Raw genomic sequence first — 22054 nt, 5'->3', positions numbered from 1 at the left:
CATTTGCAAGCATTTTTAACATGATATCTCTGCAGGGCACCTTTACATACCCCCTTCATCGTAATTAATATGACAATATTGCAGTACAGCTCCTAAACCACTGGCCTCCCACCCGTATCTTATCTGGGTCCTAACTCCCCTTCCTGAGAAAGAACCATCTCTAGTTTAATGATGAGGCAAAAGAGGAAGTTAAAGCCAAAAGGGCATTGCTCAAAAAAAATAAAAAAAATAAAAAACAATGGAAAGCAGACTCAAATGAAGAAAACAGGTAAGAGCATAAGCACTGGAAAGTTAAGATGTAAAACAATAGTAGGACAGGCCAAAAATTTGAGAAGAAGCTTGCCAGAGGCAAAAACTAAAATCATAAAAACCTTTTCAAGTACAAGAGAAGCAAAAAGCCTGTGGGCCGTAAAATGACTGAAAGGTAAAAGGAGGCTCGGGGACAACAAGGAAATAACAGAAAACCTGATTTTTTTGTATTTATTTAATGGATTTATTACCTGCATTCTACAAGACAGCACACTACTTTCTGAGATTTGCCAGATACAGACTTGGCCACTGTTGCAGACAGGATGCTGGGCCTAAAGGTCATCAAGCCCTTATGCTCCGGACCTCCTCCCTAGCATCTTCCCAAAATATGGGTAGGTAAGCTCTGCCCCATCCTGGTGCCCCCTTCCCCCTTACAAGATGGTAATGGGGCAGGAGTGAGCCCCAGTCTCTCCTGCCCTGCCAGTATAATCATCCAAAATGGTATCAGCTGACCCCAGGCTCACTTTTGTCACTTTTGCCCCTTACAGCTTCTTTCCCCTTCTCCTCTATTTTCTTCTCCCACTCCAACCTTCCCACCCCCACCAAAGTTCCAACTATATTGCTGGGCTACAACTGGTCTCCTACTGTTCATGGTGTCTGCATCTAGGCCTGGGCCCAGGGAAGCACCAGGCACATGAGCATCCTAACAGCCATAACTGCCTAGGATAAACCTATGTTTTTGTATCTTACAGTTTTTGTTGATTTATATATTTATCTCTCTCTAATTGTTTCTTAGTTTAAACTCTGTACTGTCTTCCATTGCCCAGGTTTTATGCTCCCTGTTTAATGTAACTTTACTTTCTACCTTGATGTTAATTGGTTTCCCCTCAGTTACATTGTAAACCGGTACGATAAGACCTAGTCTTGAGCATCGGTATAGGAAAAGAAATTAAATAAATAAATAAATAAATAAATAAATATTTCATCACTGTTAGAGGGGCAATGTAATAAGTCTTGTATTAAGATTGTGCACTGAAATTCAACACACAGTTCCTTAATGCAGGCACCAACAAAATATTTAACTCTTGAAGCAGTAAGCAAATGGTATGTGAATACATCAGGAGTTAAAAATGTGCACACACACAAAAATGTGCAGAGACCTGAGTTAAAATGTGCGCTCGGCACAGGCAGATTGTACATTTTAACTTGGGTGGAAAGGAGGGAGGGGAGTCTGTCTGACAGGCTTTATGTGCACAAAAAGCAAATTTTATGCACTTAAAAATGCTTTCAGAGCAAACACTTTTGTACACATAAATCATATTTACATGAGGAAAACATCCTGGGTGTACACAAAGCATATTTTCTATGTATAAATCATGATTACTGTCTTGGCACCAAACTCCAGCTTCTGCCCCAACTTTCCTCCCATCTCTGACAAGGAATAAAATTTCCAGTGCCAACAAAACATGAATTCAGCCAGTGCACTTCTCTGCACTGGGGGATAATAGCTAATACGCTCATCAGCATGGGACTTCTATGCGAGGGCGCTAAGCAGCATGAAGTTTCAGGCACACTTTTGGTGTATGCACAACTCCTTGCAGCATTGGGAGTACAGTTTGCAAAACTGCGGGTGAAACTATGTACTCAGCAGAGTGCACACCTGAATGTAATCTGCTTTGAAGTATCAAAAAGCAGAATCTAAATAAATCTGATTCCATCAGGCCCATAATTATGGCTGTCAACTAGAATGACACTGACTGATCTCACAGATACTGTTGCATCCCACAACCACAAACGATTCTGGCTCAGGGTTCCTGCAAGAACAGGTGGAGGAGGGACCTGTTTGTTTTTTGGGCTTTTTTTTTTTTTTGCAGGAAGTTTTATCCTGTCGGTTTTAACAAAATCCAAATGGTTTCATGTCTCCAATCTGATTGGTGGGCAGGGTGTTAACCAACTGTATTGTACAGGTTCTCAAAGTCTCAGCAAAAAGGCCAAGGAAGAACCATTTTCAGCTCAGAATTTACACAAGATCTTAGCCAAGAGGCTGACAAGCAATTAATAATATCAAACAAAATATTCCAGAATAAGCTCAGCACCTAGGAACAGGTGTTTATGCCCCTTCCGCCAGTACTCCCACACCTGGAAATGAACAATTTCTTGAACTGGTGAACATGGCTATTCCAATTGCATGTGTTACAATTTGTTACTAAATTACATTTCAAGCAAAAGTAGAGATTGTCAATCAGGGGCCTGGTACCCATGAGGTGAAGAGCAATCATAAAAAATGATCGGAACAATATCAGTTTTTACCATTAAGTGCACGCATGCCTACTAAACTTCCACTGCTGTGCCCGATACCCCACTTTAAACTATATAATTAAGGTGCCCAGCTTCAGGTGTTTTAGAAAGAAGTCATCAGATCTATGCAGTGGGATCACAAGTAATGCAGTAGGGTTTTTTTTTATCAGAATTTTGTATTTATTATATAAACAAACACATCTATACTGGGCATAGTCATAAAATGTTTTTGGCTAAAAAAAAGCAAGTTTGCTTACCATAAACGGTGTTTCCGTAGATAGCAGGATGAATTAGCCATGTTGTCATTGGATCTGTCAATCAGGTCCGGGAGGCGGAGCTTGTCAAAGCAGAGATCAGAGCTTTGCTCTCTGCGGCTGCGCGTGTGTTCCTGCGCAGGAAAGCAAATGTTGCTTACCTGATGTAACAGGTGTTCTCACAGGACAGCAGGATGTTAGTCCTCACAAATGGGTGACATCGAGGATGGAGCCCACCACGGAAAACTTCTGTCAAAGTTTAACAGAACTTTGACTGGCCCCTACTGGGCATGCCCAGCAAGGCACTGACCCTGCAGCCAGCAGGGGTCTCCCTTCAGTCTGATTTTCAAAGCTACAGGCAGTGCCTAGAAAGTAAAAATAAAACGAACCCAACACCGCGGGGTGGCGGGCGGGTTTCGTGAGGACTAACATCCTGCTGTCCTGTGAGAACACCTGTTACATCAGGTAAGCAACATTTGCTTTCTCACAGGACAAGCAGGATGGTTGTCCTCACAAATGGGTGAGTACCGAGCTGAGGATGTCCTGACCTGCACCAAATGTACCCAACGATGTGCAACAGGCACAACAACTGGGGTGGAATTTGGGAAAGGGCATCCGCACCCTACTGGGAAGGTGGAAGGGTGTTGGTACATCATGTTGGAAAAAGGTTACGCAAGACAGATTGGCCGAAGATGGAGTCTTGTCTTCCAGCTTTGTCCAAACAATAGTGGGCTGCAAAGGTATGGAGAGAACTCCAGGTTGCAGCCTTACAGATGTCAGGAAGCGGCACCGATCGAAGGTGTGCCACTGAAGTCGCCATGGCCCTCACAGAGTGTGCTTTGACACGGTCTTGGAAAGGAATGCCAGCTTGCTGATAACAGAAGGAAATGCAGTCCGCCAACCAGGAGGAAAGAGCCTGCTTACCCACAGGTTGTCCTAACTTGTTAGGATGGAAGGAGACAAACAATTGAGTACTCTTTCTGTGAGCAACTGTACGGTCTAGATAAAACGCTAGAGCTTGTTTACAGTCTAGGGTATGCAGAGTCTGTTCCCCAGAGTTGGAATGGGGCCTGGGAAAAAAGATAGGTAGTATGATGGATTGATTGATATGAAATTCAGAAACTACCTTGGGTAAAAATTTAGGGTGAGTGCGGAGTACCGCCCTGTCCTGCAGGAGTTTAGTGTAAGGCGGATAGGTGACTAAGGCCTGTAACTCACTAACTCTGCGAGCTGAAGTAATAGCCAACAGGAATAATACTTTCCATGTGAGATACTTCAATTCACAGGAGTGCAGAGGTTCGAAAGGAGGTTTCATAAGACGACCAAGAACCAGATTAAGGTCCCAAGATGGGGCCGGAGGACGTAAGGGTGGCTTCAGATGGAGCAAGCCTTTAAGAAAGCGTGTCACCAGGGGTTGTACTGAAATAGGGACACCCTCTATACCTTTATGGAAGGCGGCTACCGCACTGACATGCATCCTAATGGAAGAGGTCTTTAGACCGGATTCTGATAGGTGCCATAAATAGTCCAAGAACTTAGAGATTGGACAGGAAAGGGGATCAAGGCACTGAGAAGTGCACCATGATGTGTACCTTTTCCATTTGTATGAGTAAGACTTTCTTGTGGAAGGCTTTCGTGAAGCTATCAGGACCCGAGAAACTGAATCTGAAAGGTTAAATGGTTGAAGGACTAACCTTTCAACATCCATGCCGTCAGGGACAAGGCTTGGAGGTTGGGATGGAGGAGGCATCAGTCGTTTTGAGTGAGAAGATGCGGGTCCATTCCCAGAGGAATGTGCCTGCGGATGGAGAGATCCTGGAGTATTGGAAACCATACTTGGCGTGGCCAGTAAGGTGCTATCAGGATCATGGTTCCTCCGTCCTGGCGTAGCTTCACGAGAGTCTTTGACACAAGAGGAAGTGGAGGGAATGCATAGAGCAGACCGGTTGTCCACTTGAGGGAGAATGCATCCCTCGGCCGAGAGTGCTGGCTCCGAATGAGAGAGCAGTAATCGTCCACTTTGTGGTTCTGAGGGGACGCAAAGAGGTCTATGCGGGGAAAACCCCACTTGTGAAACAGAGTGGTCGCTACCAGAGGATCGAGTGACCACTCGTGTGGTTGGAAGACACGGCTCAGCTGGTCTGCCAATACATTGTCTACTCCCGGCAGGTAAGTGGCCCTGAGGTACATGGAGTGGGAGAGGGCTTCCGCCCAGATCTGCGCAGCTTCCTGACACAGAAGGAAGGAGCCTGTGCCTCCCTGCTAGTTTATGTACCACATGGCCACTTGGTTGTCCGTCTGGATTAAGATTATCTGATGGAATAGATGATCTTTGAAAGTTCGGAGCGCATAGCGGATTGCTCGAAGTTCCAGGAAATTTATCTGGTGTTCGGCTTCCTCTTTGGACCATAATCCTTGGGTTTGGAAGTCGTCCACATGGGCTCCCCAACCGATGTGAGAAGCGTCGGTGGTTAGGATTACTTGCGGATCCGGTGGAAGAAAGGGTAAGCCCTGAAGGAGGTTGACCTGAGTCGTCCACCAGGTTAAGGATAGGCGTAGCGCCTGTGTGACTGTGATAATGGAGGACAGAGGCTGAAAAGCTTGAATCCATTGGTGTCGTAGAGTCCATTGTGTTACTCTCATGGCTAGTCGGGTCATGGGAGTGACTTGAACCGAGGATGCCATGTGTCCTAGGAGAATGAGGAACTGGCGAGCCGTGGCAGTGTGTTGCGACTGGAGCTGGCGAGCTAAGGACATGAGTGTGTGGACTCGTTGAATTGGAAGGCAGGCTTTTGCCTGTAAGGTGTCCAAGTCTGCCCCAATGAAGGATAAGGTCTGAGATGGGACCAAGCAGGATTTCTCGTAATTGACAAGAAACCCTAAGGAAAGGAGTGTGTGAATTGTTAATTTTAGGGAGGATTGAGCAAACTGAGGGGTAGAGGCCCTGATGAGCCAATCGTCCAGATAGGGGTAGACGTGGACACCTTCCTTCCTGAGAAATGCTGCTACTACTATGAGACACTTGGTAAAGACTCGTGGAGCAGATGCCAGACCGAAAGGTAGTACCCGGTATTGATAATGGTCGTGGCCTATCAGAAAACGCAGATACTTGCGATGAGATTGTGTTATCGCAATGTGGGTATAAGCGTCCTTGAGGTCGAGAGAGCACAGCCAATCCCCCTTTTGCAACAGAGGGAGCAAGGCGTCCAGGGTTACCATCTTGAACTTTTCTTTTTGCAGATACTTGTTGAGGGCCCGAAGGTCCAGAATTGGACGAAGCCCCCCTGATTTCTTTGGTATTAGGAAGTACCTGGAATAGAATCCTTTCCCTTGTTGACAGGGAGGGACGGGTTCTATAGCATTTGATTGTAGAAGAAGGAATACTTCTTGTTGTAATTGAGTCAAATGGCTGGTTAGACTCCATGCCTGAAGGGGTGGGGAGTCTGGCGGAAGTGTTATAAAGTTGAGGTGGTAACCCTGTGCTATAATTGCTAGCACCCACTGATCTGAGGTGATCTGTTTCCAACGGTGTAAGAAGTGGTACAGACGACCTCCCACAGGGATGTGTGGAAGAGGGAGTTGGCTTGTGCTCAATACAGGGAAGTCAAAGGCCCGCCGCAGGCCCAGGAGGTGGGGCTACAGTAGGCCTTTGCTTTCTGGGCTGACGAGTCTGAGGCCTGTTAGAGGACCGTGCAGGACGAGCCCTAGTTGACGGAGGGTAGTAGCGGCGTGGTCGAAAGAACGACTTTTTAGAGTCCTTCTTTTGCGGTTGCTTGGAGATCACCTCAGGTGGGATAGACGAGAGTTGTTTCAACGTCTCATGGTGGTCTTTTAACTCTGCCACAATCTGTTGAATTTGTTCTCCAAACAAATTGTCGCCTAAGCAGGGTAAATCAGCAAGACGATCTTGGACCTCTGGGCGAAGGTTGGATGACTTTAACCAAGCCCAACGTCTAGCTGAGATGGCTGTGGCTGAAACCTTCGTGGAAGCATCGAATATATCGTAGGCAGTCCTAATCTCGTGCTTCCCTGCCTCAAATCCCTTGTGAAGAAGGGCTTGAAGTTGCGGTTGGTACTGGTCCGGCAACGTGTCAGCGTAGTCTTGCATCTGCTTAAGGATAGCTCTGTTGTATTGAGTCATATAGAGTTGATATGAAGCTATGCGTGAAATCAACATAGCTCCATGGTACACTTTTCGTCCCACACTATCCAGGAATTTGTTGTCCCTGGTAGGTGGGGTAGAAGAGTGCGGCTTAAGACGCTTGGCCTTCTTCTGTGCAGACTCAACTACAACAGAGCGATGATCCAGTTGAGGCTTTTGGAAACCTGGTGCTGACTGGACAAGGTATGTGGAGTCAGCTTTCTTATTAACTGGAGACACCGATGAAGGAGATTCCCAGTTTTTCTTGAGCAGATCCAAAAACACCTGGTGTATAGGGATGGAAGCGATGATTTTTGGCGCATCCAGAAATTGAAGGAGTTCCATCATTTGGTGTCTATCATCGGCTTCAGATTGTAACTGAAAAGGTACAACTTCTGACATCTCTTTTACAAAATTAATAAAAGAGAGATCCTCAGGAGGAGATCTTTTTCTACTCTCTGTAGGAGATGGCGGCGAAGGCAAATCTGTGTCAGAAGATGTATCATCATCATCACCCCAGGTATCGTAGGGATCGTGTGGGGCTTGTAGCCCTGATGGACCTGGCTGAGGTTCTGAGGGCATCGATGGAAATCGAGGTGGAATCGGTGCCGTAGGTGGAATCAGAAATGGCATAGATGGCTTCGGTGCTGCCGATGGAATCGGTGTCTGGCGCGGAATCGATGGAGCCGAAGGATATATCGGTGGAGATATGCCAGGAGGTACCGATGGAACCACCCCGGAAGGGGGAATCCGAAACGGTGTTTCTCCTGCCGATGAGAATCCAGTCGGAGACAGTGGTGTTGTCGATGGCACTGGAATCACCGATGGAAGGGCCATCATGAGCGCCTCCATACGGCTGAGTAGCGGTGCTAACGCTTGTATCAACGGCTCGGTGGTCGGTTCCCTCCTCGGTGGCGAAGCCGGTGCCGGTGTCGGTGCTGGGGGCGGCACTGGAACCGGTGCCGGAGACGGTGCCGATGGAGGTTGTAATTTCTTCATCGCTTTCTCGATGGCCTCCTGGACCAGCCGGTCCAGTTCTGCCCGGAGACCAGGGGTAATCATACCCGGCTCGACGGGAGAGGGAGGCTGAGGCAGGGCCGGAAGTACCACCGTAACCGGTGGGATCACGGCCCCCGCACCCCGGGAGGGTGAGGGTTTCCTCGATGCCAACGAACAAGACGTGGAGGATGTCCGGTCTGTTCGCGGCTTCTTTGTCGGTGGCTCGGCTTGAACAGAGGTCGATGGCTGTGGATCCTCGACAGGCCGAGACTTGTGCCGTCGATGGCGATGCTTTTCTGTCCGGTCCCCTCGCCCATCCGGGGAAGGAACGGGAGTCGATTGCCGAGAAGCGATCGATGGCGGACGGTCACCGGAGGGTTGGCGATGATGGTACAACTTCGACGGTGCCGGTTCCGATGACGTCGATGCTATCGATGGCGTTGGGGTGGGTGCATGGAAGAGGAGCCCCATCTTCTCCATCCTGGCTTTGCGACCCTTGGGTGTCATTAAGGCACATTTGGTGCAAGTCAGGACATCATGCTCACTACCCAAACACATTACACAAACCCTATGGGGGTCTGTGATGGACATAGTCCGGGTACAATCCGGACAACGGCGGAACCCCGTTGCCATGGCTGGAAGCCAAAATTTAGGCTGGGGATCGGTAAGTGCCAACAGGCCTCAAGGGCCAAAATCGACGGCAGTCGATGGAAGAAGGCAAAAAACTTACCGGGTTCCGAAAGATGACTAAAAAATTTGTCGAAGGGAGACCCCTGAGGGGCAAATTTTCTTAGGAAATTAATTTCCAAATTCCTGTCAGGAACGTGGTTAGAGAGCTCCTTTCACCGCGTGGCAACTGCTGCGCGGAAAAAAGAAGACTGAAGGGAGACCCCTGCTGGCTGCAGGGTCAGTGCCTTGCTGGGCATGCCCAGTAGGGGCCAGTCAAAGTTCTGTTAAACTTTGACAGAAGTTTTCCGTGGTGGGCTCCATCCTCGATGTCACCCATTTGTGAGGACAACCATCCTGCTTGTCCTGTGAGAAAGTAACGGAATCTCCTCAGTCTGTGATTAAGCCTTAGTGTAGTCGAAGACTTGACTGCCAGGGAGGAGGGTGGGTCAGCATGGCTAATTCATCCTGCTATCTACGGAAACACCATTTACGGTAAGCAAATTTGCTTTTTCCCGTCGATAGCAGGGCTGAATAAGCCATGCTGTCATGGGAGTCCCAAGCTCCCGATCACATTGTTTTTTATATATATGTTTGTACGTGATCTTTGACAGTGTGGCAGTCACCGTGGACAGGAGGATAGAGATTGCAGGATTGCTTGCCCTTTCTTCGCATCCGTGGCTGCTTGTTGATCAAGGCAGTAGTGAGATGTGAAGGTATGGAGCGATGACCATGTAGCTGCCTTGCAAATGTCTATGGGTTGCACATTCCTTAGGTGTGCCAATGAGGCTGCTACTCCTCTGACTTGGTTAGCTTTCGGCTCTGAATGTAGTTGTAGTTTCTGTTTATGGTAAGAGAATTTGATGCACTGTGCTATCCAGCTGGAGATGGTGCATTTAGCCACTGGTAATCCAGGTGCCTTTGGGTCAAAGGAAACAAAGAGTTGAGAAACACGGGAGTCCGAGTTTGTCCTTTCTTTGTAGTATGCTAAAGCTCTTTTACAATCTAGTGTGTGCAGTAGTTTTTCCCTATCATTTGCATGAGGTTTAGGGAACAAGGTGGGTAATTCCATGGTCTGATTGAGATGGAATTGGGAAACCACTTTTGGTAGGAAGGAAGGGTGAGTTCGGAGAACTACCTTTTGGTGATGAAATTGCAAATACAGAGAATAATGGACCAAGGCCTGCAATTCACTAACTCTCCATGCTGATGTTACTGCAACCAAGAATACCACTTTCCATGTGAGGTATTTAATATGTGCCGAGTCCATGGGTTCAAATTGGGAAAGCATGGGCTGTTCCACAACTATGTTGAGGTTCCATGGAACCGGAGGTTTAGAGATCAGAGGACGAATGTGAGTTAGCCCCTTAATGAAACGAGATAGTAAGGGGTGATTGGATATAGGAATATTGTTAACTGGTCTATGATATGCCCCTATGGCACTGAGATGAACTCTGATGGATGATGTTGCTAGACCCGCTGTATATAGTGTATGAAGATAATCAATGAGCAACTCAGGTGAGCAGTCTAATGGTGGTACACCTTTGGAAGTGCACTATGTACAGTAACGTTTCCATTTATAGCTATAATTTTTCCTCGTTGAGAGTTTCCTGGATTCTAACAAGATGAATTGTGCAGAGGTGGAAACTCTCTGTTCTGTTAGAAGGAGCCTCTCAATCTCCACGCTGTCAAGTGGAGAGATGAGTGTAGCGGGTGTACAAGCATCCCTTGATCTTGGCAGAGAAGATCCTGGTGATTTGGTAATCGAATTGGATCCATGATGGATAGTCGGAGAAGGAAACTGTACCACGGTTGCCTCGGCCAAGCCGGGGCTATGAGTATCAGTTGAGCTTTGTCTGCTATGCACTTTTGAATTGTCCTTGTTATGAGTGGTATGGGAGGAAAGGCGTATAGGAGGCCTGTCGTCCACGGGATAAGGAAGGCATCTTGGGTGATCCTGAATTGGCTTGGTCTTATCGAGCAGAATTTGGGAACTTGAGCATTGATCTCCTTTGCAAAGAGATCTATCGAAGGCGTCCCCCACTGCATGAATATGTCTTGGGCTATTTCTGTATTGAGTGCCCACTCGTGAGGATGAAAGATGCGGCTTAGCTTGTCCGCTTTTGTGTTTGCAACTCCTGGTAGATAAGTTGCCTGGAGATGTATGTAATTTCGATGAGCATGTTCGTAGATTGTCAGGGTCTCCTTGCAAAGGGACCATGAACTGGACCCTCCTTGTTTGTTGATATAAAACATTGAGACTTGCTTGTCCATATAGATCATGACCCTGCGTCCTTTCAGGTGGTCTTGGAACACTCGTAATGCATTCCGAATCACTCTGAGTTCCAATAAATTTATTTGCAAGTTTTGTTCTGAGATTGTCCATAACCCTTGTGTTTCGTAAATCTCGAGGTGTGCACCCCAGCCCTTGCGAGACGCATCTGTGGTTAATACTGCGTTGTGAGGAGGGGAACTGAACAATGCTCCCTTGGATAGGGTGGAGTCTAGGAGCCACCATGTTATATTTTTTCTCATTTCGGCAGTAAACGATAACTTCTGTGTCAATGGTTGCGAGTGCTGTTTCCATTGACGTTTCAAGCCCCATTGCAGGCGTCTCATGTGTAGCCTGGTGTTGGGAACCATGAAATTCGCCGCTGCTATGTGGCCGAGGACTACTAAAACCTGTCTCGCTGAAGATCTCTGAGTATGGTTCAAGGTATGTAACAGAAGATGGAATTGTGATATTCTGTCGCTTGGTAGGTATGCCCTGTTGCGCGTAGTGTCCAGGCATGCCCCTATGAACTGTAACTGTTGTGTTGGATGGAGGTGTGATTTCTGAAAATTGATCACCAACCCTAATTCTTGCAAGCATTGTATCACTCAATGGAGGTGTTCGAGTAAGATGTTTGGAGTTGGGGCGATTGGCTCATAATCGTCCAGTTATGGAAAGATGGTTATACCTTGTTGTCTGAGATGGGCCACCACCACTTACATGCATTTGGTGAACACCCTGGGTGCAGCCGATAGTCTAAAGGGGAGAACTTTGTACTGGTAGTGTTGATGCTGTAGCGAAAGCATAGGTAACGCCACGAGGATGGATGGATTGGAATGTGTGTAAGCATTCTTCAGGTCGATGGAGCACATCCAATCGTTGGTTTGAATCAGAGGAAGGATTGATTTCAACGATACCATTTTGAATTTCTCTTTGGTGAGAAATTTGTTCAATTCCCTTAGGTCTAGGATGGGGCGAAGGCTACCCGACTTCTTGGGTATGAGGAAGTATGGGGAATAAAATCCTACTGATTAGGTTCCCGGGTAAATTTGTTGAATTGCTTGTTGTTTGCAAAGCAAAGCAATTTCCTCCCCCAGTTGTGGTTGGAAGCTGTGAATCTTGAAAGTGGAAAGATGAGGTAATATGTCACCCTTCCGTTTCCGCATCACCCGGCCGCCACCCTTCCCTAGTTCCCCCCCCCCTCCACCCCCCCTTTTATACCCTTTGAAGTAACTTTGTCCCAGTTCTCTACCGCCTTCCTCAACTTTCGACACCTCCGTAATTCTACGTAGTTAAATGACACCTATACAGTTCGCCTGTACATAGTCTCCCCCTCCTCCTTTACATTATCCCCATACCTCCTTCTAACTATGCTTTCCCCTTCCCCTCCAACCCTTGCCCACCCTCCCTCCCCCGCCCTACCCCTAGCCTACCCTCCCCCTCCTCTCCCCTCCTTTCCCCTTCTCAATCGACTCCCATGGTTTCTTTTTTGTAATGTTTTATTTGTTCACTTTGTTATGTTTTCATTGTTATATTATATTATATTGTTGTATTGTTATATTGTTTTACTATATTATATATAATATATTATATTATATTGATATATTGTTATATTGTTATATTTGATTAATATTGTTATTTTGTTTCACTGTATCTCCCACCTGAGTTCTTTGTAAACCGGCATGATGTGCTTCACGAATGTCGGTAAATAAAAGTTAATAAATAAATAAATAAATAAATAAATAAATAATATGGGTTTTGTGACAAATTGGAGTTGGTAGCCATGACGTACTATCTCCAAAACCCATTGATCGGATGTTATTCTCTCCCAGGCTGCCAGGCAGGAATGAATCTTGCCGGGTGGTGCTTGATGTTGTGGTGGTGGCTGGGTAACTAAAAATATGAAGTCGCTTTCACTGCAGTAGCCGGCTGTTGTGCCTGCTGTCTCTGGTTACGTGGTTTACCTCTACATTGGTTTGAGGTATTCTGTTGTGGAGCAGGACGCTGGTACGCAGGGTAAGCCTGTGTACGAAAGGACTGGTAAGATTTGTAGGGTCTCCTGGCATATGATTGCCTACGAGTAGATCCAATATAACAACGTGTGGTCGAATAGTTAGGATGTGATGTTAATGATTGTACTGCTAGAGCTTCTTCCTTCAATTTACCTACTGTGTCCTGAAATCGTTCTCTGAACAGGTTATCTCCTGTACATGGGAAGTTTGTTAGTTTTTCGTGCAAATCTTCACGTATCGAACTTGAGCGTAACCATGCTAGTCTGCGGGCTGCAATGGCTGTTGCCGATGCCCTAGACGTTGTTTCATATGCTTCATAGATTGACCTCAAAAGGTATCGGGAACACTCTTCCATGTCATGAAGAGGCGGAAGTATCTGATTCTCAGTCAAGGAAAGCATACCTTTTATAGCCTGTATGCACTCATATAGGTATTGTACCATGTAGAACTGATGGTGCATAATTCGGGCATTCAACATTCAGCAATATATATATATATTTTCCTGCAAACGTATCTAAATATTTGTTGTCTTTCCCTGGTGGGTATGAGGAATTTGACTTTGTTTTCTTAAATCTTTGCATCGCCGACTCTACTACAATTGAAGCACGAGGTAATTGTGGTTCAGAGTACGGTGATGTTTTCCTCATACGGAATTTTATGTCCGTTTTTCTGGAAACCGCTGCGATTGCATAAGGTGTTTCCCAGGATTTCTGTAAGACTGAATGCAGGAGTTCTTGTGGTGGGAGAGATGTTGGTTCCCCTGGAGTGTCAAAAATCTTTAGGAGACCAAGGGTTTCTGACCTAGGGTCTTTCTCTTTTTGGACCTCTAGATGCAGTATTGTACCCAATTTTTCTAGAAATGTTGGGTATGTAAGGTCTTCCGGAGGGGAACACGGCTCCTGAGATTGTTCCTGCGGATCCCTATGGGAATCCCGTAGATGATGATGGGGATGTTTGCGGTGAAGGAGAATGAAAAGATGTATCCTGTTTATAATTTGGTGGCTGGTCAGTTTGCTATGGGAGATGTTGGAGGCTCCACCGACGGTTCTCTATTAGTCTGCGTCTTATGTTCCGGAGAGCTGTCATCAGCAATATTAGTCATTTTGAATGATGAATGAAGAGTTTCATAAAAACCTGCTAAGGATTGGGACAATTGATAAAATGCCTCTTTTGTACGAGGGGGCATTATTGTAAGATCATCTGGTTTTTGTGACTCACATGCTTTACGGTGCATTGGAGTATTCTGAGGTAAAGTAGTGTATACTTTATGGCCTTTCGGTTTTTTGTCGCATATTTTGTCCCTCGAATCCTCTGAAGCTGTAGAAGCGGTAGAGGAAGCAACTTGTATTACCTCTCTGTGGGAGAAGGTATTTGAAGTTGGTATATGAGATGATTTAGAAGTCGAAGGGCTTACTTCCCATGTTGCACTGCTCTTTGCCGACTTTTTGTGGTGCGAGTGTTGTGAGTGCTTATGATAGTAGTGTGACGAGTCTGTATGACTTCTCCGTGAAGACGGCGATCGTTTTCTACATTTTATTGTAAACTCTGTCGAATTATCTCTCGAAGAAAGGGAAGTACCCGAACGAGGTGAGGTTATTGATGGAGAGGCTGAAGAAGACCTTTGTGAGGGTCCACGTCTTCGTTTCAACTCATTTTGTAATACTTGAGATGGGTGTTCATGTGTCTTATGCGCGGATCTAGACTTGTGCGCATATCTTTCTGTTTCCATATGCGCAAGAGTGATCGGCGCCGATGTCTCCGGCGCTGTCCGCATAGATATGGTTGGTGCCGAGCGCACAGGTGGTGTCTGCGCCATGCGCGCAGATGTCGACGGCGCCGTGCGCGTACAGTTTCCTTTGGTTGTGCGCACAGACTGCTTTGGCGCCTTGCACGCCGATGTCTTCGGCGCCCTGCGAGCAGAAATCTTCTGCGCCGTGCACACAAGTGTCTTCGGCGCCATGTGCATAGAAATGTTGTGCTCCGATACTTCTTCAGGCGCTGAAGTGTTATGCGCCGACACTTTTGTATGCGCATAAGGCAGCTTAGGCTCAGAAGGTTTAGGCACCGAGATTTTTGGCGCCAATGTGTCCTGCGCTGGCGATTCTGGCTCTTTGGATTTTTGAAAATCCGATGGCCTTTGTCGGCTTGCCACATCCTTACCTTCAAGATTGGAGGATTGAGGATCCCACAATGATGCCCTCTTTTTTGAGGGAGCCGGTAAAATCGCAGGGCCAGGCGACGAATGAGCCTCCGATGCCTCCGGTGAGGCAAAAAGTTCCTGAAGCCTGTAGGCCCTTTGCTTCAATGCTCTGGGTGACATCCTCGAGTAAAACTCACAATCTTCCTGATTGTGATCTGGTCCTAGGCATCGGTAACATCGGTCATGGCCAACCATGACCGACATTACCTTGCCGCAATTACAGGGCTTAAACCCCGATTTTGACATGTTTTGTTTTATTAACACTGAGGAGAAGAACAGCTCCGCGTGCGATCCCGCGCGCGGAAAGAACAGACTGAGGAGATTCCGTTACTTTCCTGCGCGGGAACACACGTGCAGCCGCAGAGAGCAAAGCTCTGATCTCTGCTTTGACAAGCTCCGCCTCCCGGACCTGATTGACAGATCCCCTGACAGCATGGCTAATTCAGCCCTGCTATCGACGGGAAACATCTCTTATTCAATTGGATAATGGAAGCTCCTCCTTTTATTGAATGGAAAGCACGTATGACAAATGTGGCTTGCATGGAATTCCACATTGTTCTCTCTCGACGGTCTAAGGACTATGCTTCTTTTCAACAAATCTGGACACCCTTTATTGACAAACTTTCAATAGACCTGCAGAATCTGCTGAAACCTCAGACATTATCATAAGCTTCGATGAACTTAATAATCAAGGAAATAGCGAGGATAATATGGATGCACAGGCATGCTCTCCTACTCTGCCCTTAAGCATTAGGGGTATGTTTCTGGAAGGTTTAATTTTGGAAAAAATTGGCACCATTGTCTCATCTAGGCTGATGTACTATTACAGACTGTACCAATAAAAAATGTTTAATCATAAACTATATAACTAAAACACAGCTAATGTATCAACAAAGAAGAGCCAACAGATAATGTGAAAGTAGCTCTGAACGGTGCATGCAGTATGGCAAGACAGAACCATGCTTCAATGTGATAAGGGAGCAAATATCAGGGGCTTTTAAACACCGACGTTCTAAACTCCGCAAAACTATGCAGTCCGGAGTTATCTGAATGCCATTATAAATTTAAATAAAAAGATATAAAATCTAACAGGATTTTATTGGGTATTATATAAATAGCCATGTGATCCCTAGTGATCAATCAGATTGCTTCAGTTGTATGGAGTTTGAGCAATATATAATCAATGTATAATCAACCGATACGATGTGCAAACGGCTATCGGTATATAAAAACCTATAAATAAATAAATAAATAAATGTTTCTTTTGCTAAAAGACTGTTATACAGTACAGGTTAGGTTTTATTATCTATCTCAATGACCAAGAACAGAGGAATGAGAATCCTACATTCTGACTGGTCACTTCTGCCCACTTGACTATACAATAACCTGCTAAGGGCTAAAACGATAAACAGAAACTTCATTACATTTGGCATGCCTCTGTCTAATCCTGGATTTTTTGCTGCAATCTTTTCAGAAACCCAAATATGGTAGAATGCCAGTGAAAATAAACTGGAACCTTTGAAGTTTTAGCTTTTGACATTTTGGAAACTGAAGACCATCTCCTCCGTCACTCATGGGAGTTTTGCTATGGGTTCTCAATCATTTACTGAAACACTCAATGCTATCAGTCATCACTACTACTACTACTACTACTGAGGCTCAATTCAACCTCATTTGTGACTTTCACTAATTTCAATAATGTGTCCTTACTCATACCCTCAGTTTAGAGCATTTGTCTTTTTCTGGTCAGTCCCCCTTAGATCTTTTATGATATCCCATTTCTGCAATTCATCCAATAAACAATTCACAATTCATAGAGCAGAAGGCATGACATAGCTAAAAACTGGAAAAATCTGGAGATGTGCAAAGGCAACCATATTTACAGTGGATTTACAAAAATAATTCTTGCTAGTCTTCTTGCTAAACTGAGACGTAAAAGGATTGGCAGAATTATTCAGCTAATTAGAATATTTATTTTATTTATTTAAGGTTTTTATATACCGGCATTCATGAAATGATCACATCATGCTGGTTTACAAATAAACAGGAGTGCAATAAATACATCAAAAACAGAAATAACGTGTCCAATATCATTCCATGTCTCTCAGATTTAACCAAAATGAATTAAGAGGTGCTCCCAGCTTTAAGCAACAATACATAAAAAACACAAGCAATCAGAATTGAAACCTTATAGAAAACTCTTGAGCCCTGAAAAACATATCTACATGTAGACATTTCCAAGAATAGTACTTACCATCTGGTGGCATCAGCACCTTGTTATTCTGTGTGCACCATCCGACAGGATGAAGGTCTGCTGTCATAACATCACACCAGAAATCTGCCCTGCGATCCTCACCATAGCCGCAATAGCGCAACAGGAGGAGCTGCCCACAAGTTGTGATGATAGTAGCCACCCAATATGTCTCTGGGTTGCTTTTGTTAGCAACTTCTAGCTTCATCCCTGGTTGGAAACTGCTTTGAAGACTGATTTCAACCTTGCAAAAGGAACATGAAAGGTTAATGACTCCTCTGGATTAGGGCAATGCCAATATTTTCATTGTAATTCAACAGGCAGGTTTCATCCACATATTTCCTAGGGACAGACAACTGGATTTTTCTGGACTAATAAAATCTAATCATGGACTGTGAACAAAAATGCCTTTCCCACAGGGAAATACCCACAAGGAGTTCCGCTTTTCTGGAACATGAGTGTTATGGCACAGATATCAGCTGATACTTTGATCGACATAATGGTGATGCATCCGTAGGGATACATTTTCAGAAACTTGCAGTTTTCTCCAATAATTGGTGACATAAATCAATACCTATATGTCATAGCCTTTCACCACAATATATTTCTTTTTGTAAACAAAACAAAAAAAATTCTAAATCGCTCTCACTAGAATATCAAAACAATTTGATAATTTAAGTCTAGATAGCATGCAGGAAATTAAGAAAGAAACTTGTTACTGAGGACGCGAGCACTTCATCGTCATTTGGACAAAAAGAAAACAGGCCGATGCAATAAAGTGCGTGTAAAAAACGTGCATCCAAACTGGGCACCTGTTTTTGTTTTTACCGCACACATATTCACCTCTCTTGGGCACTCAATGTCATAAGCAAATGAGCCATATTCCTAAAAAGGATGATCGAGGAATATCATTGTGCATTCCTAGCACGTCCATGGCATCGGGTGCCCAGGAGAAGTGGCTGTGCACAGATTAGGAAAGTGGACGCTCAATTTTACGACCATCCGTTTTCCTAACCTGTGCACAGCCACAGTTTAGGAAAATGAACGCTCGTAAGTTGAGCATCCATTTTCGTAACCTTACAGCCATTAAGACTTTTTTCCCTTTTTGCGATTCCTCCAACTTAATATCGTGACAATATTAAGTCGGAGGAACCATAGAAAAGCAGTATTTTCTGCTTTTCTGCGCAGGTTTTGGGGCACCTCAAGACTTAATACCAACTCCCAGGCTGGCATTAATTTGAGGGTTAAAATGTGCGTGTCAGGTGTACGGTTATTTTTTACATCAGGGATACTAGCTAATAGCCTCATCAACACGACAGCCAGGCGTCCATCCATAGAGAGAGGAGGTGCAAAGAAAGAAAGGTAGGCGGAGTGAAGCTATCAGGAAGGGACGGTTGCAACAGACTGGAGGGTGGCCAATGTAACTCCAATATTTAAAATAGGCTCCAGCGGCAATCCGGGTAACTATAGACCAGTGAGCCTGACTTCAGTGCCGGGAAAAATAGTGGAAACTATTATCAAGATCAAAATCGTAGAGCATATAGAAAGACATGGTTTAATGGAACACAGTCAACATGGATTTATCCAAGGGAAGTCTTGCCTAACAAATCTGCTTCATTTTTTTGAAGGGATTAATAAACATGTGGATAAAGGTGAACCGGAAGATGTTGTGTATTTGGATTTTCAGAAGGCGTTTGACAAAGTCCCTCATGAGAGGCTACTAAGAAAACTAAAAAGTCATGGGATAGGAGGCGATGTCCTTTCGTGGATTACAAACTGGTTAAAAGACAGGAAACAGAGTAGGATTAAATGGTCAATTTTCTCAGTAGAAAAGGGTAAATAGTGGAGTGCCTCAGGGATCTGTACTTGGACCAGTGCTTTTCAATAAATATATAAATAATCTGGAAAGGAATACGATGAGTGAGGTTATCAAATTTGCGGATGATACAAAATTATTCAGAGTAGTTAAATCACAAGCGGATTGTGATACATTACAGGAGGACCTTGCAAGACTGGAAGATTGGGCATCCAAATGGTAGATGAAATTTAATGTAATGCAAAGTGTTGCATATAGGAAATTTAATTTAATGCAAAGTGTTGCATATAGGAAAAAATAACCCTTGCTGTAGTTACACGATGTTAGGTTCCATATTAGGAGCTATCACCCAGGAAAGAGATCTAGGCATCATCGTGGATAATACTTTAAAATAGTCAGCTCAGTGTGCTGCAGCAGTCAAAAAAGCAAACAGAATGTTAGGAATTATTAGGAAGGGAATGGTTAATAAAACAGAAAATGTCATAATGCCTCTATATCGCTCCATGGTGAGACCGCACCTTGAATACAGTGTACAATTCTGGCCGCCGCATCTCAAAAAATATATAGTTGCGATGGAGAAGGTACAGAGAAGGGCAACCAAAATGATAAAGGGGATGGAACAGCTCCCCTATGAGGAAAGGATGAAGAGGTTAGGGCTGTTCAGCTTGGAGAAGAGACGGCTGAGGGGGGGATATGATAGTCTTTAAGATCATGAGAGGTCTTGAAAGAGTAGATGTGAATCAGTTATTTACACTTTCAAATAATAGAAGAACTAGGGGGCATTCCATGAAGTTAGCAAGTAGCACATTTAAGACTAATCAGAGAAAATTCTTTTTCACTCAATGCACAATAAAGCTCTGGAATTTGTTGCCAGAGGATGTGGTTAGTGCAGTTAGTGTAGCTGGGTTCAAAAAAGGTTTGGATAAGTTCTTGGAGGAGAAGTCCATTAACGGCTATTAATCAAATTTACTTAGGGAATAGCCACTGCTATTAATTGCATCAGTGTCATGGGATCTTCTTAGTGTTTGGGTAATTGCCAGGTTATTGTGGCCTGGTTTGGCCTCTGTTGGAAACAGGATGCTGGGCTTGATGGACCCTCGGTCTGTCCCAGCATGGCAATTTTTTATGTTCTTATGATCCTTCGATGGCATCGATGGAAGACACGGTGGCACTGATGTGGGTTTTGGCGGCAGAGGCATCCATGGAAACCGAGGGCCTCTCGGTCCCGAGAGCCCTGATGGACCAGGCATCGGTTCTGGCATCTGTGACAGAGGACTGGAATGACCTTTGTCATCTGAGGACCCCGGAATGGGAATCGGGGATTTCAGAGGCTTGGCAGGTTGCTTTGGCATCAGTGGCCTGGATTGTATTGGAAGGACACCGATGAGTGTATCCAGTCTGGTTAGCAATGGTGCAATTATCGATGGCTCGGTGTCGGTGCCAGTATGGGGCAGGCATCGATGGCTGTAGGTCTCTCAGAGCATCGAGCATTGCCTGGCGGATGAAACAGTCCAGTTCCTCCCTGAAAGCTGTTGTAGATATCGCAGCTACAGTGGGTGGCAGGCTAGGCGCTACTGGCACCTCCACAGGGGCTTGTGGGGGCTCAGTACCCAGCACTGATATCGGTGGGGATCGCCTTGGTTTTTCGGGTAGAGAGCGTGTTAGAGGCTCCTCTACTCATGTCTTCTTCGGAAGAGGCTCAATAGCCATCGAAGCCAATGCGGGATCGGTGACGGCACCGGGAACGAAATCGCGTTGGTGCCAGTGCTTCCCTCTGTGCTCGGTCCGGTCTTTCCCTAGCACAGAAGTAGATGATGTGGATGCCTTAAACGGAGTCAGTGACGGCCAGTTACTGCTGCCCTGGTGCGGTTTTATGACTAACTTTTTCAATGGTCCTGCTGGTGACGATTGGGTGGACGTCGATAGAGTCAACTTGATTTTGAACAGAGTCTCCATCTTGTCAAGGTGAGCCCGCCTACCCTTCGGAGTCATCTGGGTACAACTTGCGCAGTTAGACACGTCGTGTGATGAGCTGAGGCACAGGACATAGACATCATGTGGGTCAGTAATCGACATGGTTCGGGGGCACTCCGGACATTTTCGGAAACCTGTTGCCATAATGGCAGAGGTTAAAGTCCAAAAATGGTCAATGGCCTGCGAACACCGAAAAAGGTGGGAGCGGGAATCGACCGGGAATAGTGAACTTACTCACCGAAAGATGGAAAAACACTATCTCGATGGGAGACCCCAATGAGGGAATGTTTTTTGAAGTAAATACAAATTTTTTTCCGTAAGGAAAATTGTGAGAGAAATTCTCATAGAGCTCCTAACCGCAAGGCAAACTGCAGCGTGGAAAAAAAAAAGAGACTGAAAGGAGACCCTGGTGGCTGCAGGGATCATGGCATGCTGGGCATTTTCAGTGTGCCAGTCAAAGTTCTAGAAACTTTGACAGAAAAGTTTTCCGTGATAGGGCTCCGTCCAGTGACGTCAGCCATATGTGAGGACTACCATCCTGCTTGTCCTGGGAGGATACACGCGGCAACGCGAGTAGGGCTTCCCCAGTTCCCTCCCAGTCCACTCCAATAAAGGAATGGACTGGAGGGAACTTCCCTAACTTTCCTCCCTCTTCCCCTCTCCTCCCCAAGTTCGGGCAGACACCTCCAATACAAAACCTCCAGCTATTTAAAGATTTTACTACTCGTCTTATGCTATGGTTGGCTTTCCTCTGCCAACCCGCAGCAAAGGGTCTCTGACTTCTCTACTGTTCTCTGATGCAAGAGCCCATTGTATGGCTTTTTCTGCAAGGCAAATCTGACCTCAGCCCTCATACATTCGTGTCTGGGTTCCTACTACATCATGAACTCCCGTACCTCACCCTAATTGCAGACAGTCAGCT

The 22054-nt window shown here is 45.5% G+C and overlaps 1 protein-coding gene across 7 annotated transcripts in view; it reads right to left on the bottom strand.

Moving 5' to 3' along the window:
• Positions 1-22054, bottom strand: part of SFMBT2 (Scm like with four mbt domains 2) — a 563685-nt gene that overhangs the window by 443330 nt on the left and 98301 nt on the right. For all 7 annotated transcript variants that reach the window (XM_029615682.1, XM_029615688.1, XM_029615685.1 and 4 more), the window contains one exon: positions 17346-17586. In XM_029615682.1, the coding sequence (XP_029471542.1) occupies positions 17346-17586 (241 nt within the window). The remainder of the gene's footprint in view (positions 1-17345; positions 17587-22054) is intronic.

This window comes from Rhinatrema bivittatum, chromosome 9 (genome assembly GCF_901001135.1).
Source record: "Rhinatrema bivittatum chromosome 9, aRhiBiv1.1, whole genome shotgun sequence".
Taxonomy (NCBI): domain Eukaryota; kingdom Metazoa; phylum Chordata; class Amphibia; order Gymnophiona; family Rhinatrematidae; genus Rhinatrema; species Rhinatrema bivittatum.
This window is presented reverse-complemented; position numbering and strand designations above follow the sequence as displayed.